This window comes from Hyaena hyaena, unplaced genomic scaffold (genome assembly GCF_003009895.1).
Source record: "Hyaena hyaena isolate Hyena2069 unplaced genomic scaffold, ASM300989v1 scaffold_242, whole genome shotgun sequence".
In the NCBI taxonomy this organism is placed as follows: domain Eukaryota; kingdom Metazoa; phylum Chordata; class Mammalia; order Carnivora; family Hyaenidae; genus Hyaena; species Hyaena hyaena.
This window is the reverse complement of record NW_024080869.1, coordinates 1,388,607-1,410,337: the sequence shown is the minus strand read 5'-3', so window position 1 is coordinate 1,410,337 and position 21,731 is coordinate 1,388,607. Positions and strand designations below refer to the sequence as shown.

The 21,731-nt window shown below is 37.5% G+C and overlaps 1 protein-coding gene across 1 annotated transcript in view; it reads left to right on the top strand.

Moving 5' to 3' along the window:
* The window catches only part of DST (dystonin), a 230,190-nt gene that overhangs the window by 105,420 nt on the left and 103,039 nt on the right, over positions 1 to 21,731 (top strand). Inside the window, exons 37-46 of the mRNA XM_039244298.1 lie at positions 5,279 to 5,402; positions 8,692 to 8,900; positions 9,535 to 9,852; positions 10,350 to 10,516; positions 12,105 to 12,261; positions 13,193 to 13,319; positions 15,867 to 15,929; positions 16,536 to 16,777; positions 17,984 to 18,113; positions 20,825 to 21,024. Of these exons, the coding sequence (XP_039100229.1) occupies positions 5,279 to 5,402; positions 8,692 to 8,900; positions 9,535 to 9,852; positions 10,350 to 10,516; positions 12,105 to 12,261; positions 13,193 to 13,319; positions 15,867 to 15,929; positions 16,536 to 16,777; positions 17,984 to 18,113; positions 20,825 to 21,024 (1,737 nt within the window). The remainder of the gene's footprint in view (positions 1 to 5,278; positions 5,403 to 8,691; positions 8,901 to 9,534; positions 9,853 to 10,349; positions 10,517 to 12,104; positions 12,262 to 13,192; positions 13,320 to 15,866; positions 15,930 to 16,535; positions 16,778 to 17,983; positions 18,114 to 20,824; positions 21,025 to 21,731) is intronic.

The window sequence follows — 21,731 nt, the reverse complement described above, 5'->3', positions numbered from 1 at the left end:
CCCCCCCCCCCCCCCTCCCTTCCTTCTTTCCTTCCTTCCTTGCTTCCTTCCTTTTCTACAAGCACTAGAAAAAATCTATCTTAATTAAGTTTTCAGGTTCCACTTGATTACCTGTCAAAGGACAGTATGGCTCAGTAGGTTGAGCGTCTAACTTAAGCTTAGGTCATGACCTCACAGTTCGTGAGTTCAAGCCCCACATCAGTCTCACTACTGTCAGTGAGGATCCTGCTTCAGATCTTCTGTCCCTTCCTCTGCCCCTCCCCTGCTCACACTCTCTCAAAAAGAAAGAAAACATTACAAAAAGTTTGGTATTTCTAGTATAGGAAAGTATATAAAATGAAAACAACACATTTCAAGTTAGGTCTCTGTCAGGAAACTGATCACTTACTATATGAAAGAAAAACCCCAAAGAATACTATATTGCTTTTAAGTTAAACAGACACATGGGTTAATTCTAAAACAGGAAAACTTACTTGGTATGTGCTGGCGGATAAAGATTCTTCCAGGCAGAAGGCAGCCAAAGAAATAGTAAAGAGGAGAGCAATGTCTCAAAGGAGAATAAATTCTAATTAAGCCACAGCATAATTTAAAAAATTAAATGTGCAATTAAAGTTGCTCTTGGCATACATTCATTTTTTCCTCACAGATGATCTCAGCATGTAGCAAGGATACATTTTTATGAGGATTGGGTAATCTCCATTTCTTTCATTTTTATTAACATGTAAAATTATTTTTCTTTAACAGTAATATAAACACAGAAGACTAACACATTTTGTCTTACAAATACTAACGTATTCTATTGGACAGAGAATATAATTTGGGGTTCATGTGAACCCCAAAGTCATTTGTGTGAAATAAGTCTCCCCATAGCACATTGTCATTAGCATTATTATTCAAATGACTGTTAGCTGAGCTGTCCACACTCTGATACCACTGAGCTATAATGACCTCAAAATCTGCTTCCAGGAAAATCCATGGACCAAACTAAATTTTCATCCCATACAGGGCACAGAAAGACAGGATTTGGGGACCGGCTGAGAGGCCTGGGTTTGGGAGCAGATGTGGAGCTAGGTCATTCTGCCTGGCAGTATCTACATTCTAGGTTTGCACTGATCTCAGGGATAGTGTCAAGTCAGGAATCTTCCATGAGTTGGCCAAGTGCTCTTTACAAACTTCACACTTTTCCGGTCCAGGCGAGGGGCCCAAGGTCATAATCTTTCAGTGTTTCCTGTCATAGATGCTCTTTTACATTTTAAAATCATTGAGATCCATTAAAAATTATATATGGTACCCTTTTGACTATTTTAATTTGCAGTTTTATCCTAAAGTAGTATTTATAAACCACTGCTATTGTTAAATTATAACCCAATACATGTTAAGAATTTTAAAAAACCGTTGACTCTCTTGAACATAATTATGCACAGAAAAGGCATGGAATGTTTAGAAAAGAAGAAGGGAAGAAAAAAATGCTTCTTTTGTAATCCATTTCTAAGTTTTAGGATGTTAGATAGGGCCATCTATGGTATTGGATGTTTTCGTAGAACTTTTACATATATTTATTTGGTAGACATTTGGGTGCTAGCCTCAGTATTAGGTTTTGTGAAGACACAAAGATGTTGAACCCCTGCCTCTTCTGTTGGGGAACTCACATTCTAAAAAAAAGACATTTTTGGAGGTATCCATAACCATTTTCCATCTCTTAAATAAGCATGCAGTGCAAGCAAGCTGTGTCTTAGACTTTAGTCTGGTTCTAGGTGAAGTTCCTGTCCTGAGGAATTTTTTATACTTCCTCTAACTAAACATCTGGAAGAATTTCCTAGACATATCCACTCTGATAAAGATTCTTTGGCATCTTGGGACAATGTTAGGATCTGGTATACATATCACAAATCCCATGTTGGCCACAGCTTAGTGTGCCTTTTGACATGTATGTTCTGCCCGTATGTCATTTAAATTTTCTTGAATGTAAAAATCAGTGGAGGAAATTTTTGTGGTTGGCTATCAGCATTTTAGTCTGAAATGAGGCTGCAATAGAAGATCTTTTTGGATCTGATATTTTTATTTACTTACTTTTCATTCATTTACTTTTTCTGGAAACTTTTTTCCCCCGGGCCTGTGATGTGCCAAGCATTGTGCTAGGCAGTGATAAAAGGAATCTGAATAGAATGAATTCCTAGTTTTCAAAGAGGTTACAATTTAACAGAAAAGACAAAGCCGGTAGAGAGACAAAACAGGTCATTTATGGGAGCCCCTGCCGGGAGTTCTTAGAACTAGGGGTAAAGAGAAAGTTAAGAGGGTTACCAGCTGAATACTAAAGGGCGAATAAGAGCCAGGCTCAGAGTAATGGGGGGTAGGTTGCATGAGAAGATTAGTATGTAGAGATGTTAAACATCAGCTCTAGCTCAAACAAAGAGCTAAGAAATAGCTGTGTTATTGGACATTTCTGGAACAGGAGTTGGAAGAAAAGATTGAAGACAGAATTAAGGAATAGATTTCATTGGACCTTTTAGAGTATACTCAAGTCTGTCTTTTTTTATAAAGACATTGGGAAGCTACTGAAAGATTTTAAAGAGAGGAGCAGTATAGTCAGTATGTATTTGACATAGAACACATTGGGGAGGCTGTATCAGCAAAGAGACTGAAGACAGGGAGCACAGTTAGGATACTTTTTTGAGCTGAGTGACAGATTATCTTGCAATGATCCAGAAATACAGAACAGAAGTCTGATTTAAAACAATAAACAAACAAACAACAACAAAACCCTCACCATTAAGTAGGTAAAGTTGTCAGGCCTTGGTGGTGGATTTGCGTGTGGAAAGGAGGGTTAAAGGAGAGTCTAGGAGGAGACTTGGAGGTACTCCTTGGGTTACCAGATGCAACACCAGAAGTGCAGGTGTAGGGGATGAGATGATGAGTTCAGATTTAGCGTTTTGAGTCTGTGGTGACTGTTTACACCCAGATGGAAATGATCAAGAGGCAGTTGGAAACCTGGGCCCATGGCCAGGGATGAGTTCATGTGCAGTTGGACATAGGGGAATTTGAATCTGAAATCCGAATGTGAGCCTGGAAGAAGAGCTCGAGTAGCTCCAGTGAAGTGAAAGCCAAGCATGGGGCCCATGCAGACAGTCAGCCCATTTGGACACAGCTACATCAGAGGTGTTAGGAGTGCAGGGCCAAACTTTTGGAAGACTTATCTGTGGTTCTTGCCTCTACTTCTTCTCTCTTTGTCCTAGCTGTTGAGCTGCATCTGCCTCGAGAAATGAGAGAAATGGGGGTATCTCTTCAGCAGGTTCAAGGTTACAGTATCATTTCTGTAGCAGATGACATTGGTAACCTTTTCCACTTTCTCTTTTCCTATAACTTTTGGGGATAGAATTGTTCCAGGCCCATTTCCATCTCCCTGGTGATATCTGATCTTTTTCCCTTCTCATCACTTACAGAGAAGAACTCTCTGTGATTCCTTATTGGCCTCGTTCTCTGGTGTTTTCCTGCTTTCTTCTCTAGCAATCTCACCATGGGTCTTCGCTTCCTGTGCTTTATGTCTAGTTCCAGCTTGTACTCAGAGTCAGCTCCATTTCCGTCTTTACTGGTTTTTTTTTTTTTTTCGTTTTTAAAAATTCTTTTTTCATGTTTATTTTGAGAGAGTGTACAAGCGGGAAAGAGACAGAAAGATAGGAAAAATCCTAAGCAGACTCTGCACCATCAACACAGAGCCTGATGGAGGGCTTGATCCCACCAACTGTGAGATCATGACCTGAGAAATCAAGAGTCAGATGATTAACTGACTGAGCCACCCAGGTGCCCCTGGGTTGTTGGGTGTTTGTTTGTTTGTTTGTTTGTTTTCTATATGAAGGTCCTAAGAGCACTTTGAAGTCATAAATTCCCAAACAGACTCTTCTTTGCTCCCACTTTTGCTTAAGAATTCTATTACTTACGTAGGCTCAAAACCTTTGGATATTTCTCTTGTCTTTTCCCTTGTTCCTAACCTCCTCAAGCAGTGATGTCTGATAGAACATCCTATGATGGTGGAAATATTCTACAATATCTCCATTATGGTAACCACTCCTCACCCTTGGCTACTTAGTACTTGAAATGTGGCTAGTACATTGTGGAACTGAATTTTTAATTTTATTTTATTTCAATTAATTTTAAATTTAAAAAGCCCCATGTAGTTGGTGGCTACCATATCACAGTGTTAGATAACCAGTTATCAAGTGTTGTGGACCCTCCCCTTACTCCATCAGCAGTTCTACCTTCCCAGTCCAGAACAGGGCCACCCTGCTGCTAAAGTTGCCCCTAACTGGTGTCTCATCTTCATTTCTTACCCATTTAATTTATCCCGCACAGTGCTACAAATTTAGCCTTCTCTTAAGACAGCTCTGAGCATGTCAACCCCTACTCAAAAGCCTTGAATAACCCTCCATTGCTGCAAGGTAAAATGTAAAACTGAAGGCTTCCCACTCCTAGTACTCTTCACCCATACACATTCTCCAACTGGTTGGGACTGTCCCCTGTCCTAGGGTGTTTCTGGTCCCATCTTTGTTCACGCTGTAGGTAACCGTGACCCCTCTCCACTCCGGCATGCCTCGGTCCACACTTTTCTCAGGACCTACCTCAGTCTCACCACCATGGAGGTGGCTCTGATTTCCCTCCCCAGTTACCTCTCCTCTCAGTTTCCAGTAGCAGTTACCACTTCCTGACATAGACTGTAAGATCCCTGTGGGTGAGCTTTGTGTCTGTTTGGTTTGTTTTTTGTTTTTTTTAATCTTCACAAATGTAGCAAGATATTTTGGATTTGTTAGATGTTAAGTAACTTTTGTTGAATAAACAGAAATAAACATGACTTTGTATTGAAATGGAAATCCTTAATTGTTTCCTTACTTGGAGTCAGAAATAGTCCCAAAGGTTTTTTGTCGGTCAGGTTGATTTTTGTTGTTCTTTTCTGGTGGTTAATGAGGGTTTCCTCTGAAGCCTCAAAGTGGGGACTAAAGTGGACCTCAGGCTAGGGTTAGAGCGTTGCAAGATCAAGAATCAAGCTAAGTATCATGAACATGTGCTCAAGGGTTAATTTTGAGACTGAAATGTATTATCCTGACTTGCTGATATCTTTGCTAACACCACTTTATAACTGGCCTTATTATAAGGACCCTAGAGTAAGTTTGTAATGATGTAAAGATTATTCTGTCCAATTTAACTTTATCTTACTGTAAGCAATTTTTTATACGGGAAATATATCATTTAGTCTTATTGAGTATAACTGAGGCATTCAATCCTCCAGGCTCTGCAAGGACAGATATCAAACCAGCAGGTGGCTGTAGAGAAACTGAAAAAAATGGCTGAAGTCCTTTTAGATGCCAGAGGATCTTTACTTCCAGCCAAGAATGATATCCAGAAAACACTGGGTGAGTGTTGATTTCCTTGTTTGCTTTCTCCCGGGTAAATCCTTTATGGATAACATGTTCACTAGTGTATATTGTGTTGTTTATGGCCTTTCACTGTGAAATGGCTGCTTCTCAATCTGGGAAGAGGCATGATTTTTTTTTTTTTTTTTTTTTTTTTGGTAGGTATAATGGGAGTGAGGGTTGTGTACTTTGAGAGGAGTATATTTAAAGTTTAGTTTTATTTTTAGAAAATGGAACAAAAACTCTATGTAATATTCACCACAGGAAGTAGAACTTAAGATTCTTTTGGTTGATGGCATTGGGCAGAGCTAGACTCTAATCCTGTAGCTGAAAGGGACTCTCTGGAGTGGTCTGTCTTAGTTGAGAGCAGGAATGTGAGGTTAGAGATGTGCTTTAAACCAACGTTTCCACTTCTCCATTTTCTATAGGCCTTTGAGGGGCCTCACAGGATTCCAGTTGTCCCAATTCTTTGGTGATACTAGAAACTTGTATCCAGTTACACTGGTGCTTTTATGCCCTCTCAGAGTCAGCATTTCTTGAGAAAAGAGCTAGTGCATGTTATTCTTTGTATCCACTCATAGTGTTTAGTTTATAGTAAATGCATGGTGGGGTATTGATAAATGTTAGCTGTCTTACTGTATGTTTTGCTTTGACTTTGCTGCTTTTCACACTATTTAATGTGTGGTTTCAGGTTATTATATGCTTCTACATGTGAAATAAAAAACTTAATGTTTTGTAAGATAATTGGACCTGTGTTTTCACACCAAAGAAAGTGTGAATTAACATCTGAGCAGAAATTTTAGATGAAGAGAAGGACAAAATTTTGCTTTTCTAAAACTACTCCGTAGAAGGAAAACTTTTTTTTTCATTCTTAAAGATGTCTAAACTTTTTTTTGATAATGCACCGGGTATATCAAAAAATTGTCAGCATATACCCTCATATATGCATGTGTATTTATAAGTTATATAAATATGTTACTGTCTTATCACATTATGTGTCTTATACTTATAAAATACAAAAACATAAAATTTTAAAGCATGAGATAAAAAATATGAACAGAAGTTCTAACATTGTGTTCCTGTATGCTAATGTACCATTTTGACATCCCACATTTGCAACCACTGCTTTAAAGACTTAGGCATAGAGATCCGGAGAAGAAAGAAAGGCTGTGGGGCACCTGGGTGGCTTAGTCGGTTGAGCGTCCGACTTTCGCTTAGGTCATGATCTCGCGGTTCGTGGGTTCGAGCCCCGCGTCGGGCTCTGTGCTGACTGCCAGCTCGGAGCCTGGAGCCTGTTTCAGTCTGTGACTCCCTCTCTCTCTGACCCTCCTCTGCTCACTCTGTCTCTCTCTCTCTCTCCTAGAAATAAATAAAATATTAAAAAAATTTTAAAAAAAAAAAAAGAAAGAAAGGCTGTATTATATGTGTTGCTGTTGTTTGCAGAGGCATTTTGACATTTTTCCCACTGTTAAATGTACACAGTCTCATTTTTATTAGCTTAAAACTCCACATATCATACATTATTTTAAGACTTAAAACTTTTACCTGGCATAAGTTTCTAGGAATATAAGAAAATATATTTAAGATATAGAAGAATTTCTTTAAGATCTATGTGACCTCTGAGAAAATCAACCACTTAAAACAACAGCATCCTTATGGTGGATTTCGTTTTGTAACGTTTTCTATTATAATGCTCAGTAAAAGCAAGAATTTACTTCAGCAAAAGTGTTTGATCACTAAGAAATACAAAAACAGTAACATTCAAGATGTGTTTGTTAAAATAGCCGACTTTACTGGGAAGTCACTTATCAAGACTAAGCAGACTGCCGATGTTACCCTGCTGATGCACAGAGTTCCCCATTTGAGAAGCAGTTCACCTGCTAATCAATCACTACCTGCAATTCTGAGTATCTTCTCTTGTGACTTTCACAGAATGGCTTGTATGTGAACTTGCTGCTTGTTTTGTCTGCTGATAGCATCTTGGTGCATATTCAGTCACTCCCCAGTGGGCCCCCCCCCTCCCCCTCCCCCACATTCTCAGGGCTTCGTTGTGTTCTGTGGCAGGAGCATGACTGTCTCTTTAAACTAAACTTAACCTCTCAGTTTGGTGAAAATTTGTCAAACTCTTTTCCCATTATATATTAAAACAACCAAAAAGAAATATTGCGTATATAGATTATGTTCCATGGACCAAACACAATGTATGAAATATTTCACTTTTAGAGAGGGGTTTCAGGTCACAGTTTTCTGCTAACTGAACATACAATGTACCTGACTAAAGCATTCAGGAATAATTAATACTGTTCAAATTATTGGACAGTAAGTGAAAATTGACAATTATTCCAGAGAGAGAGAGAGATTAATATATTTAAAATCATTGTTCTTTTAACTTTTCATTTTTCTGCAGTACAGAATGTAGGATGTTAAAATACAGAACTTTATATTTGAGTGAAAAATTGGCTAGAATGGCTGGTTTTTGTAGCATCTTAATTGAAAAGAAGGTTAATCTCATCTGAAATAGGTCAAGCTGTTAACATTTATTTTTCCCCTTTGCTATTAAGCTTTTCAAGTACATTCTATTTATGTTTTAGAAGCATAACCTCAACCTGCCTTATTTTAAGTGAATTTCCATTATCTGTTTTCTGATTATATTTATTTATCTTCTCATTATGTTTGCATCTGTCAATTTCTGAGCATTTGAGTACTTTGCTTAGGATGCGAAGGATGACAGTAAGCTTAATTGTGTGTGTGTGTGTGTGTGTGTGTGAGGGAGGAAGAGAGAGAGCATATATGTGTGCACATGGGAGAGATAATTTTTTATATGTGAGGGTTAATTCTTGATAACTCTTTTTATAGCTGTGTATTGTTTCTTGAGAAAAGCTGTGTATGACTGTCATCTTTTTCCCCCATATAGTTATCAAGTGTGGCTAATTTGAAATGTCAGATTGAGAACCAATATTTATTCCAATGAATAGCTGGTTAAACCACTTAACATTCTCTGGGGCAATTCAAATATTTATGCATCCAAAAATCTCTTTTCAAATGCAGATGACATATATATGAACTGTGTTTTAGAAAAGAATGCAGTTATTTATATTCCACCGAGACCCTTTCCTTCTTTTAAAATTTTTAGATGGCACTCTGATTATGCATTTTGAATTTATCATTTAAACCTTTTCCTTTTTCTAATTTTGGCATGGAAGTTTTGTGACTCACCTTTGTGTATTTTTGAAAAAGAATAGGGCAAAGAGAACTTTGCGGTTAACATTTCCTGATCTCTTTGGACTAGATGACATTGTTGGGAGATATGATGATCTGTCCAAGTCTGTTAATGAACGAAATGAAAAACTCCAGATAACCTTGACCCGCTCACTGAGTGTGCAGGATGGCCTGGATGAAATGCTGGACTGGATGGGAAGTGTGGAAAGTTCTCTGAAAGAACAAGGTCAAGTGCCCTTAAACTCTGCTGCTCTTCAGGATGTGATCAGTAAAAACATTGTAAGTGACATTTAAAAAAAAAACAAAAGCACTTTTAAATGAAAAAGATAAAAGCAGTTTAAGAAGTCTCAAGGAGAGGTAGCTATAAGATCAATTTAAGGATATAGGAACAGAGGTTTCCTGAGTATAACTGTGGACAGTATTGCTTGCACCAAGACACATGTCAGAACAGTTTTTCTGTGAAGAAGTGGAGAGAGAGCTTTGTGTACTTTTCCATGAGTGTAATTCATTACAGAGGGTTTACACATACATGAGTCCTGTCGTGTGTATCACAGCTTCGGCCAGCTGCACATGAGGTTAATCAGATCAATCTTGTTGTTGTCTAGTCTTTTAAAACTGAAGACCATGGATAATCCCTGGGCTCCATTAGATCCTAGGAGCTGCTGAGTAGCAGCCGCCTCCTGCCTTGCCCAGGCAACTTGCCAGCTGTCCTCCAGTCTCTCTTGAAGAGATTTGGGGTTGTGTTCCTCAAGGGACAGAGCAGAACTTGTCAGTCAGTCCCAACAGTTAACTTGCCTCAAGTCACAGGTGGTTCAAGCTTGTGTTGTTATGGATAGTAATGTTTTTAACACTCTGTGACATTATTATTTGTAAACATCATTATAAAACCTGGGCATTATTTGGTTCGTTTCAGATGTTGGAACAGGACATTGCAGGTCGTCAGAGCAGTATAAATGCCATGAATGAAAAAGTGAAGAAATTTATGGAGACATCAGATCCATCCACTGCATCCTCACTGCAGGCTAAGATGAAAGATTTGTCTGTTCGGTTTTCAGAAGCAAGTCATAACCACAAAGAAAAACTTGCCAAAATGGAGGAACTAAAAACCAAAGTAGAACTCTTTGAGAGCCTCTCAGAAAAGCTCCAAACATTTTTAGAAACAAAAATGCAGGCTCTTACTGACACAGATGTGCCAGGAAAAGATGTGACTGAATTGTCTCAATATATGCAGGTATGTCTTCCTTAGTAATCATGAGGTTGATCTAGTGTATTAACATTTAAGACCAGCTCATACATGTATTGGCAGACTTATAATCCACAATCATCATTTTAATTGCTGATTGATTAGTAAGGATCTGTGCTTCCATCCTTTAAAAATCCCAACCCCCATCTTCTCCTTAAAACCTTTTGCTCTTTGATTACAATGAATGCCATTTCTCATATACACACTTTGCACATATTAAAGATGATAAAAGTATCTTATATGCCAGAACCCACAAAAAGACAGAGTATAAAGAGTACATTTTTAAGTTAAATAAATTGACTGTGTTCTCTTTCAAACAGCCTGCCTGCATGTTTGTTTATATTTAGAGTACTGACCATAGGCAGGACCATTCTTCTGTGAAATTCTGAGTAGAGCCATTCTGGTCCCATACATACCTTTTGGTAGAATGCTGTCTGAAGATCTGGCAACATCTTATATCGATTAATGATCTAAATCCATTGCAGGAATCAACTACTGAATTCTTAGAAAACAAGAAAGATCTTGAAGTTTTGCACAGTCTATTGAAGGAAATATCCAGTCATGGCTTGCCAGGTGATAAGGCTCTGGTTTTTGAAAAAACAAATAATTTGTCAAAGAAATTCAAGGAAATGGAGGATACCATCAAACAAAAGTAAGCACCCTTTAAAAAATTGGAACTTAGTCTACTTGATACTTAAAGAATGAATTATTTTTCTCTGCTTATGTCGATACCTGAAATAAAACATGAGGATAAACATAGAGCTACTTTGTAAGTGCTTTTCTATTGACACATTTTTTTTGCTGTTAAAACTAAGTGTATTTTTGTTAAAATATTTAGGAAGGAAAATTTGGTACTTCTTTCCTAAAAGTAGAGAGCATTATGTAGAAAAGTAGTGGTAGTAGTATTTTACTGAAAATAATCTAAAGTCACTGTAGTCTCTGAAGCTTTTGGCAAAGAGCACATTTTATTTGCTAAAACAGAAGTAACCTTGAAAGATCATTGCTTTTTGGGCTTATTCAGAAGCCGTGTGCAATTTCAATATAGTTCATGATGGCCTTTTTTTTTTTTTAAATATAAAATAGTTTAGCTTTTAAACAGTTGTAGAAAGAAATGATTCCGTGAACAAACAAGAAACAAGAAAAAACATAAGTTGTGCTAAAAAGTTGTGCAGAAATAAACCTTGTGCCCAGACTTTTATATATTTCTGATCTCATGTTAATTTAGAGTATACATCTGGTTTTGCTAAAGAACCCACAAAGATAGAAAGCAGTTATCTTTTACCTATTCTTTATTTCTTCGGAATTCTCTACCTAAAACTTTTGAGTGCTATTATCTCTACTACATCCAGAGCTACATTTTCCATCTTGTCACATAATATTTAATTCACATTGCACAGAAGCAATAGTCTTGATTTTCCTAGGTCAACTCTAGGTTGTTTCTTCTTTCAGAAAGGCCCAGTTTTAAAACCATGTAGTTACCAGTAATTAGTCCAGCGAATTAGTGGACTCTTCTGTGTCACTATTCCACATACATGCACACGCGCACATGCCATCCACAGGTCATCCACCTACCAAATGGGACTGTCCTCACAGCTGTTCATGTGCTGGGCATGTGCCCTCCCTCCAAGGTGCTTCATGTACAGATGCATACAGTTCACTGTGGAGCGTTCTGAGTATCTGTGGGGGAGGTAGTCATCGCCATTCTCGCAACCAGTCTCCCCTCATGTTTGGAGAGTTAAATCTGTACCCTCAGAAGCACCTTGTTTATCAGAAGTCCACTAGAATGACTGTAATTTCACATAGAAACCACTAGGTGGCGGGATGTTTTCTTCATGTCCGTGATTCTTCAATGTTTCCCTGCGGGTTCTGTGCCTGCTGGCATTAAGCGCCATATAAAATGGACAGATCAAAGTTTGCTGGATCTAAATAATGTTAAAACTGTTTATATAGCCTTAGAGTTGATGTAGCATTATAGAGTGCCATTACCATATGGGTTACAGATTTCTTAACTGCTCTTATTTTTATCTGTGGAGTGTGCCTGAGGAATAAAGTAGTTACTTAGCTGATTTCACTTGGATCTATGAGACCTTACCTCCTTTTATCAAGGGCTAGAGTGTGCATGGGGGAAGATTTTTTTTTCTTAATAGTTAGCTTGATACAAGAATAATTATTTATTAAGTAATTATTGCTTTGGAGTATTTTCTGTCTGTGGCTTAAATTCTTCAATAATTGTTATCTAGAAAAGAAGCTGTATCTTCTTGTCAAGAACAGATGGATGCTTTCCAAATCCTTGTTAAGTCACTGAAGTCATGGATAGAGGAAACAACAGAAAGAGTTCCTATTGTGCAGCCTTCTTTTGGTGCAGAGGATTTAGGAAAATCTTTGGAAGAAACTAAGGTGAATCATTATCTAATACTAATTTATTATTTGCCTGTGTGTCATGAGAGGTTAAAAGACTATTAGTGGTTTCCTTTTATCTAATACCATATTAAGTTAGATCCTCATTTATGTTCAGTATATTTTGGTGATACTTGGAAATCATAGCATAGCTCTGATCCTTTTGAGGAAGAGCACAAACTTTGACTTAATATGATTTTTGAAAGAGATTTATTAGTGAGTGGCTGACTGTCCTAGTACCCAAGTTTCAACCTTCCCCATCAAATCTCTGCTTAGCATGGTCTTTAGAGCCATTTCTCATGATGTCATATAAATGACCCTGATCTTCAACTCAGCAACTAACTCTAGCTCAGATATATCACTGTAACCAGTATTTGAAGACGGAAGTTATTTGAATCCCTGGTACAAATACTGTACAAGTCGTTTGTCAACTGATTCAAATCATAAAACTTATAACCAGTTATGGCAATTTTCCCAATTCCAACTTTGTGGAGACGTATGTTTTTAAAACTTCATTGAAATTTTGATGATTCAAACTCACTATTAAATAGAATTCTGAATTCTCATTTTTAGAAATTCATTTCTGTACCTTTCTTCTTGTAACTTGGCCATTACTGAGTACAGTTTTCAGACTGACAGTTGACAGTTACTTTGGAATTCATGGTAGCTAGAAATAGCCTGACTTCCACTGTGGCTAGGAGAAGAATGCAGGATGGACCGTACCCCACTCCTCACCGCTAACAGTGTTAACCGTCACCTGGGCATGGTGTTAACAGTCACATAGGGATGGTGCCTTTTTCTCTATCCATGCCCCCATGAATCAGGACCCACAGTCATCATTGCTTTAAGATGTGTTTAAGAAATTGAATTATAATGTGTAACTTTGAAACTGTTATGAAGACTGGAAAATAATGTGTTTTTATATCTCAAGAAATTACAAGAGAAGTGGAGTTCAAAACAGCCGGAGATTCAGAAAGTAAACAACAGTGGGCTCTCACTATGTAACCTAATCAGTGCGGTCACTACCCCTGCAAAGGCAATAGCAGCGGTTAAATCAGGTATGTGCTTTACTTACATCCATGGCAAAAGCCCTGAGAATTGGGTCCACCCCTGTTACTTTTATTTACTTTAGTTTTTAGATTGATGCACAAAGTAACCTCAGAAATACAAAAGGAAAGTGACAAGAAAGATGGCGTGTATATACATGCACCAAAAGTATTCTCCCCATAGGGAGGAGTATCTGTACTAGTCAAATTTCAGATTCCTCTTCTGTTCATTTTCTTAGAGGCTACAGTTACAGTTAAAATGTAGCCAGATTGATATGTAAGAATAGGGAGCTTTGACTGGGGAAAGAGGAAAGAGCAGATTCCAATTTGTTTTTTACCTTAATGGAGATGTTCAAATTCTCTTTGAAATATTTGATAATTGAGTCTGGTCTGGAAAGGAGAGGTGAAGGAAGGAAGCAGTTGTTTGTGTAGAGTGAAGCTCTCCTTTTAAAAAAAATTGAATTCCTATCTAGGGGTGGCTGCGTGGCTCATTCAGTTAAGTGACTGACTCCTGGTTCTGACTCAGGTCATGATTACGGTTCGTGAGTTCAAGCCCCATGTCTCGCTCTGCACTGATAGGCAGGACCTGCTTAGGATTCTCACTTTCCCTCTCTCTCTCTGCGCCTCTTCTTCTCTTACTTTCTCTATCTCTCTCAAAATAAATAAATAATAAAATTAAATTAAAAATTCCCATCTGCTTTATTTTGTGCAGAAAACAATTATATAATGCGTTAGCCAGCATACCTAAACTGTAGTCATGACTGAGTCACTTAACAGAAGGGAGAGTCCTGTATAAGTAATGATTCTACAGTCAATTTAAGTTGTGGATATGCTTTTAAGTTTAAAACATATTTATGTTAAAATCAGTGTGGTTTTTTGTTTGTTTATTTGTTTTTTGTGGGTTTTGTTGGTGGTGGTGGTGTTTTTAATCCAAGAAGGCAGATCTTGTATCTTTATTCTGAGAATCTCTGAGTATCCTCTGTGGTTTGTCTGTTCCGCCCAGCCCCCTAGCTGCCCCTCTTGTGAGACTGATGTTCCTGCTGGCCTCTCTCAACCATTTATTCCGCTCTATTAACCCCATTTCAGGGCGCACTTATGTTATAGATGGTGTGATGACCTCTCCTTTCTCTTCTAATCACATTTCCTGAAATGTCAAGTGTTTGGTTTTTAGAAAAGGAATTCTTTGTTTTTTTAGTTCTTCATGTCCACTTTGTATTTGCAATAAGTAAGAAAACTATTTTTCCTACTCTTGATAACTAACAAGCATTGTAGGAATCACTTTTGAGCATCATCGGGGTATATTCACTTTCACCCAGAATACCAATGTGTGATTTTTTTTTTAAGAGACAAAACTTAGATTTAGATATTTAAATATTACTGTTTTAATCTTGTTCTCGTGTGGCTAGTTTGGGGAAATATCTCTTGTGTTTTACATAGGTAGCCAATGCATACTCACATGAGAAAGTCTAATTGAGTTTTTTACTATGCTGCTTATGAAAAAGGAACCAAAGCTAGATGTTTACATAACTAAGGAGGAATAATAATTTCTACTTACTGAGTAGTTCCTATTTGCTAGGCACTCAGTTAACTGTCTTTAATACCTACAGTGGTCTTGCAAATTAGGTATTATTACCCCCACCAGTTTAGTGGGGGTAGTGATTAATTTGTCCAGTCACCCAGCTAGTAATTAGTGGGGCTGGGATTTAAATTCAGGTGAGTCATACACCAAAGCCCAGGCACTTCTAACCACTGTGCTCTTCTCTCTGTGTGTTGACATAATGTGGGCTTTAGTAATAGGGTTTGTGTGTTTGTTTTACTTTTAACTTTTAACTTTTCATGTCTTTGTACCTCATTCTGCTTCCATTAAACCCATAATAACACTGTGTAACTGTACCAGACAATTTTCAAGTCCTTAAGTAAGGATTTGTGTGTCAGTCATTTATGCTTCATGCAACACACTTACCATAGTGAGCAACTTTTGAGCTTCAAGGACATTATCACTAAAACTAGCAATAAAGCAATTTTATCACAAAATTGTTTTATAATTAATACTCAGTGATTAATGTATTAATCTAAACTCTTTGACACTCTAGTATTTAAGGTGATCATGTTACCATTTAAGAATGAATTTTATAGGCCAGAAAGGTTCTTAAAATTTTTGACCTTTATTTGATTTAGAAATTGAATCAGTAGGGGCGCCTGGGTGGCTTAGTCGGTTAAGCGTCCGACTTTTGCTTAGGTCATGATCTCGCGGTTCGTGGGTTCGAGGCCCGCGTCGGGCTCTGTGCTGACTGCCAGCTCAGAGCCTGGAGCCTGTTTCAGTCTGTGACTCCCTCTCTCTCTGACCCTCCCCTGCTCACGCTCTCTCTCTCTCCTAGAAATAAATAAAACATTAAAAAAAAAAAAATTTTAGAAATTGAATCAGTAGTTTACATTTTCAAATAGTAGTAACACTTGTAAATGACTGCTGTTTATGGGGTTTGAGTTAATGCCATCTACTGTTAATGTGTAGAAATACTATCGAAATCTATTACTACTTCAGTGTTAATATTTTTGCAGGTGGAGTAATATTAAATGGTGAAGGAACAGCCACAGATACTCAAGAAATTTTGGCAAATAAAGGTGAATAGTAACTTTAAGTGCTTATTGATTATAGTAACTTTGGTTTTGTTTTTTTTCTTTTTTTGAGAGAAAATCTTTAGAGATGAACAGTAGTTACATCAAAATTTCAACCTTGACTTAAAATGATATCATTTACTATCATAGTCATTTCTCCATAAATACCATATTAATATAACATTCCATGCAATTTTGTTCATCTGAAGTTAGTGAAATCTGGTAGTTTGGTTTGGTATTTGGTTATGTTTCCTTCTTTTTGGTTAAATAATTTAAGATATTTTGTCACTTGGAATAACATTCTTTGAACTATTTCTGTGAGTTTAATTCCTAAGAGGTTAATAAACAACATTTCATGGTTTGGTATTATGGAATGTACCTAAATTGTTTCTCATTAAATAGTATTACAAGATAATTCTAAAATAGTTTTTTAGAAACTTTAACCGTTTAGTTCAAAAAATTCTATGACTTTATCATAGCAGGCTTAATATGGAGAAAATACAAGGGAATATCATGTAACATGTAAAGGAAACTTTTATTTCTAGAGCTCTAACTCTAAATTGTCCTGAAAATGTATCCATCCGATTTTATTTATTTATTTTTTACTTTTAGGGTTAACATCCATTAAAAAAGATATGACTGACATAAGCCATGGTTATGAAGATCTTGGCCTCTTACTTAAGGACAAAATAGCTGAACTGAATAGCAAACTCTCCAAATTACAAAAGGCTCAGGAAGAATCCAGCGCAATGATGCAGTGGCTACAGAAGATGAACAAAACTGCAACGAAATGGCATCAGGCACCTACCCCTACAGATACTGAAGCTGTGAAGACTCAAGTTGAGCAGAATAAGGTATATTCTGTGGATACATTTATTGAAGACCTAAAAAAAGAACAGACTTGCATTCAGATCAGAGCCCTGGTGGTCAGGACTCCTGTTGTGATTTCTAGCTCTATAACTTTCAGCAAATAATTTGCCAGTTTCGTTTAATATGCTTTTCTGTAGAAAGTGATGATAATAGGAATCTCTTTTACACACAGACATTATAAAGATGAGTGAGCTATTAGGGGTAACTTTGCCCCCTTTATTATTTTTTAAGATTTTATATTTAAGGGACCTGGGTGGCTCAGTCGGTTAAACATTCAACTTTGGCTTAGGTCATGATCTCTCAGTTTGTGGGTTCAAGCCCCATGTCAGGCTCTATGCTGACAGCTTGTGGAGCCTGGAGCCTGCTTCAGATTTCATGTCTCCTTCTCTCTGCCCCTTCCCCACTCACACTCTGTCTTTCTCTGTCTCTCAAGAAATATAACATTAAAGATTTTATTTTTACGTAATCTCTCCACCCAACATAGGGCTCAAACCTACAGCCTACAATGATCAAGAGTCGCATGCCTTAGTTGACTAAGCCCACCACGTGCCCCAACTTTGCCACCTTTAAATCATGTTAAGTCTGGGATTTTAAGCAGTCAACTATTAGAAAAGATTTATGTACACGTATTAGGGATTTGTTCTGCCCAGCATAAAATACGGTAGCTTACGCTTTCCCTTTAATAAATGGCATTTCTTTCTGCAACTGTCAAGACTGGAGAAATGATTTTACATTGTGGTGATTATGGCAAAAATGTCTACACATATCACTACCTATATCTGAATTCTATAATGTGTTATCCAGAAAAGCATTGATTCACTGGTAGATTCTCAAGCCTGGCAGCTTTTATCCAGACTGATTTTCTTCTCAGTTACATTATTATTGATGCCATCTTTCTTTTTTCCAAAGGGATTTGTTTGAGAATAATATAAAACTATTCCTGGGTACTGGAGTCTAGAGTAATTTTCTCCAAAGAAAATGGAGTAATTTTTTCCACAGTAGTGTTCGTCTTTGGGATTCCTTTATCAGATAGTTGAATATTGGTTAAGAAGAGGAAAGGAGAATAATTAACTGCTGAATTCTGGTCTTCACCCACTTCAGCACCTAACAGTGGATATTCTCATGTGTTGTAATTGTGTTTTTATCTTTTGATGTTGACATACTTTAACACAGTTTTTTCCCTTTGTTAGTCATTTGAGGCAGAACTGAAGCAAAATGTAAACAAAGTGCAGGAGCTGAAAGACAAATTGACAGAGCTGTTGGAGGAGAACCCAAATACTCCTGAGGCCCCCAAATGGAAACAGATGTTGACAGAAATTGGTATGTTATGTTACTTATACCGGAGTCCACCAATAGCATGAAACACAATCATTTTTTAATCACATTTTTATCAGAAAAAAATTTATCCAACAGCCTCAGTTTACTTTTGAATTTGCCTTAATGTTTCATGTTTAAAATGTTGCATATTTTAAAATGTCATTTCAAATTATATTGTACTGAGACTTGACATATCTTGTACTTTTCTTGCTAAACATTGTAAGTTTATTTTTATGAAGAGGGTAGATACTGGGAAATAAAATGTTGTACATTGAGTAATCGAGGTTTTTACTTGATTTTTGGTGTTTCTATCTTTTAATATTTTATTATATGTCACTTTAAATATTCCTTTCATATATATGTGTGTGTGTGTGCATGTGTGCATGTGTGTGTGTATTTTTTGGGGGGTCTGGAAAAGATAGGCTCCCTTCTCATTTGTGAAGTTCCTTGTAGGACTTGTTTGGCCCCTAACTGTGTCTTCTTCTCTTCTCCATTCAGGGTTGAAAAATATCTCCCCATAGAAATCTGGTGGTTTTCATTCTTTATCCAGAGTTAGCCTCCCATCTCTGTCCCCATAGAAACTGTTTCTCCTAAACATGGAACTTTTCTTCACAAGCACTATTATCAGCCCGTTTCACTATTATAATGATATGGAAAATGAGTGTAAGACAATGGTACTCATTTTCCCTACTTCATAGTATTGTTTGGACAATTCAATGAGTTAATGTGTGTACAGCTCAGACAAGCTGTATCTGGCACATAGCAAGTGCTGTGTGTTTACTGTGATTATAACAATAATTCTTTTACTTTCAATTGTTGCATTATATAATGGTTAGCTAAATGTTGCCCTTCCATTAGAGTTAGATATGCTATGATACATTTAGAAATCAGTGACTATGTTTTAGTTTCAAAAAGTTATTTTAAGGGATCTTAATGTTCAAAGCTGTATTTAATCCAACTATAGATTCCTATTGCATTATAATTAATTTGTCCCTAATTTAGTGGCTGTCACCTGGGGTACCAGAAGGAATTAGGACAGTATTAGGAAGACATTTTAGAATGGGAGTGAGAGTGAGAAGTGCACATTTCAAAAAATCTTCCCAATAAGATTTTGATATTTCTCCCTCTCAATTCATTATTTGAATTGCATTATTTTGTTGTCAGATTGTGTTTGATTGGAACATGCCATATAGAATGATCTTATTAGGTAAGGTTTTAGGGACTGGGTTCTATTAAAAGCAACCATTTATTGTATTGTGCTAGGTGAAAAAAATCTGTCAGGTCAACGAATCCTGCCCATCGTTAACTGTTTATTGAATGACTGAAGTGTTCAAATGCTGGTCAATAACTCTTGGCTTCAGGGAGCACACTGTGTGAGGGGGAGAACAGCTTGAAAGGCTACCTAGCAGAGGGGTAAGATCCAGCGGAATTATGATGGAAAGACAGAGCGGGGGTATACGGAGAGGAAATAGAGCTGTATCAGGTACGGGGCTCGTGTAAGCAGAAGCCTGTTGTGATGATAACGGTAGTGTGAACAGGGCTAGGTTAGAGGTTTCATCTCAGAGGGCAGACCCTCTAATGTTAGTACACTAGGCCCAGATTGTGGGAGGCCTTGAATGTGAGGCAGAAGCCTTCAGATTTTATCATCTAGGTGGTGAGGAGTTAGTTATTGAAGGGTATGAGCACAGAAATGTTTAGGGAAATTATTTTAGAACCAAATGGGTTGCAGCCACGATGCACTAATTACAAGGAAACCTGCGGTAAGACTAGTTGTCTAGAACTACAGTTCTCAAAGGTGTGGTCCTTGGAGCAACAGCATCAGTGTCACCTGGGAACTTCCTAGAAATGCAGAATTTCAGGCCCCACTCCAGACCCCCTGAATCGGAAATTTCGGGGATGGGGCTGAGCAACCTGTATCCCTGTAGGTGATTCTCATGCAGCTGAGGTTTGAGAACCACTAGTCTAGGCACCACATGATAAGGACCAAAATGGAATTAGGTGCTAGGAACGTAAAGGATGTGTTTCAGGCTTTGTCATCAAGGAGACAGGAGAGTCATGAAAGAACATTCTGAATTATTGTTATCTCCGTGACATGGAAGAGAGAATCACCTTTCAAAGAAATCTAAAATCAGAAAAATCTGCCAGTTTTGATAGGAATTAAAAGTGATTTCGTTTTTATGTTAAGTTGTAAAGGGTTGGTGAAATTTCCTCGTGTAACTTTCAAGCAGCTGGTTGTTAGTGGTGATTTGAATAAAAGAGAATGGGCGTGGATATACAAGCGAGGGAGTCATTTGCCCAAAACTGATCATTGCAGATTTGCTACTAAAAATTTGCTATTAATGTTCACTGTTCCAATAGTGCAGTTATAGTTGAATAAACAGACTGTATAGGACCTCTAGCAGACATGAGGGCTCTCTGGATCCTGCTTGCTTTAAGGAATATTCCATATTACTCTATAGTATCTTCTAAGGTCAGAGTCAAATTTATTTTTCATATACTTCGGTTGATACACAGCAGCAGGACCATAAAATCTGTATCATTAAATGCTGTTAACCCTTAGATTAAGTTTTAACCGACTGTGTAAGAAGAGTTACAAAGACGGGATGATAGCTACTATTTATCATTCTGAGTCCTATCCTGCAGTCTTCATACATGTAGTGATGTTAATGTATAAAAACCAAATGCTTGTTTCATTGTTTATCTTTTTCTTTTAGACTCTAAGTGGCAAGAGCTCAATCAACTAACAGTCGATAGACAACAAAAACTGGAAGAATCCTCTAATAATCTAACCCAGTTCCAGACTGTAGAAGCTCAGTTAAAACAGTGGCTTGTGGAAAAAGAACTGATGGTCAGTGTTCTTGGGCCGTTGTCAATTGACCCAAATATGCTAAACACACAAAGGCAGCAGGTGCAGGTGAGTGTTACGTGACTTAATAAGACAAATATTTTCATTATAAATACATTAGCTTTGGACAGTATGTGTTTAAACTGCCTTGGAGTGTATTTGTAATGTTTCAGATGCCCGTAAGATAACATCCTGAGGTTAGTGGGGAACCCCCAGAGAACCACAGCCAGGAGGCATCCGTCTCCAGAGCCCGAGAGTGGGTCAAGTCCCTTGATCATTTCAGTCATATTGTGGTTTGTGCAGACCCTGTTAAAAAGGGCCTTCTTTGAAATATTAATGTGACTGTATAAGTAATTACATTTTTATGAGAAGCTGGTATATGCTTTTTATTATTTAGAAATTACTCCTTTGAGGTTTTATTCATTTTGATTGTGGTAGGAGATAATGAAACTTGTAAAACTCATGCAATACAGCCCTGAGGGGTGGAAAGACAGAATAGGAAGGGGGGAAAGAGTAAGCAAAACAGAGAGGGATCCTTGAAACAGAGTGGGTTAGACTGGTCTAATTACAAAGCGGATAAATCCACAAGGAGAAAAAGAAACCCATGAAATTTAAGTCAGATGTAACAGAAAATGCTCCATTGTGGTTCCAGTTAGATTTCCTCCTGTGTAAGCTGTGGTGTTAGGGCAGTGTGGCTAATCCTATACTTTGAAAATACAAATCAGTCTTGGTAGTTTAGAGTCAACATGTCCTAGTTCATGTATGTTCTTACTCTG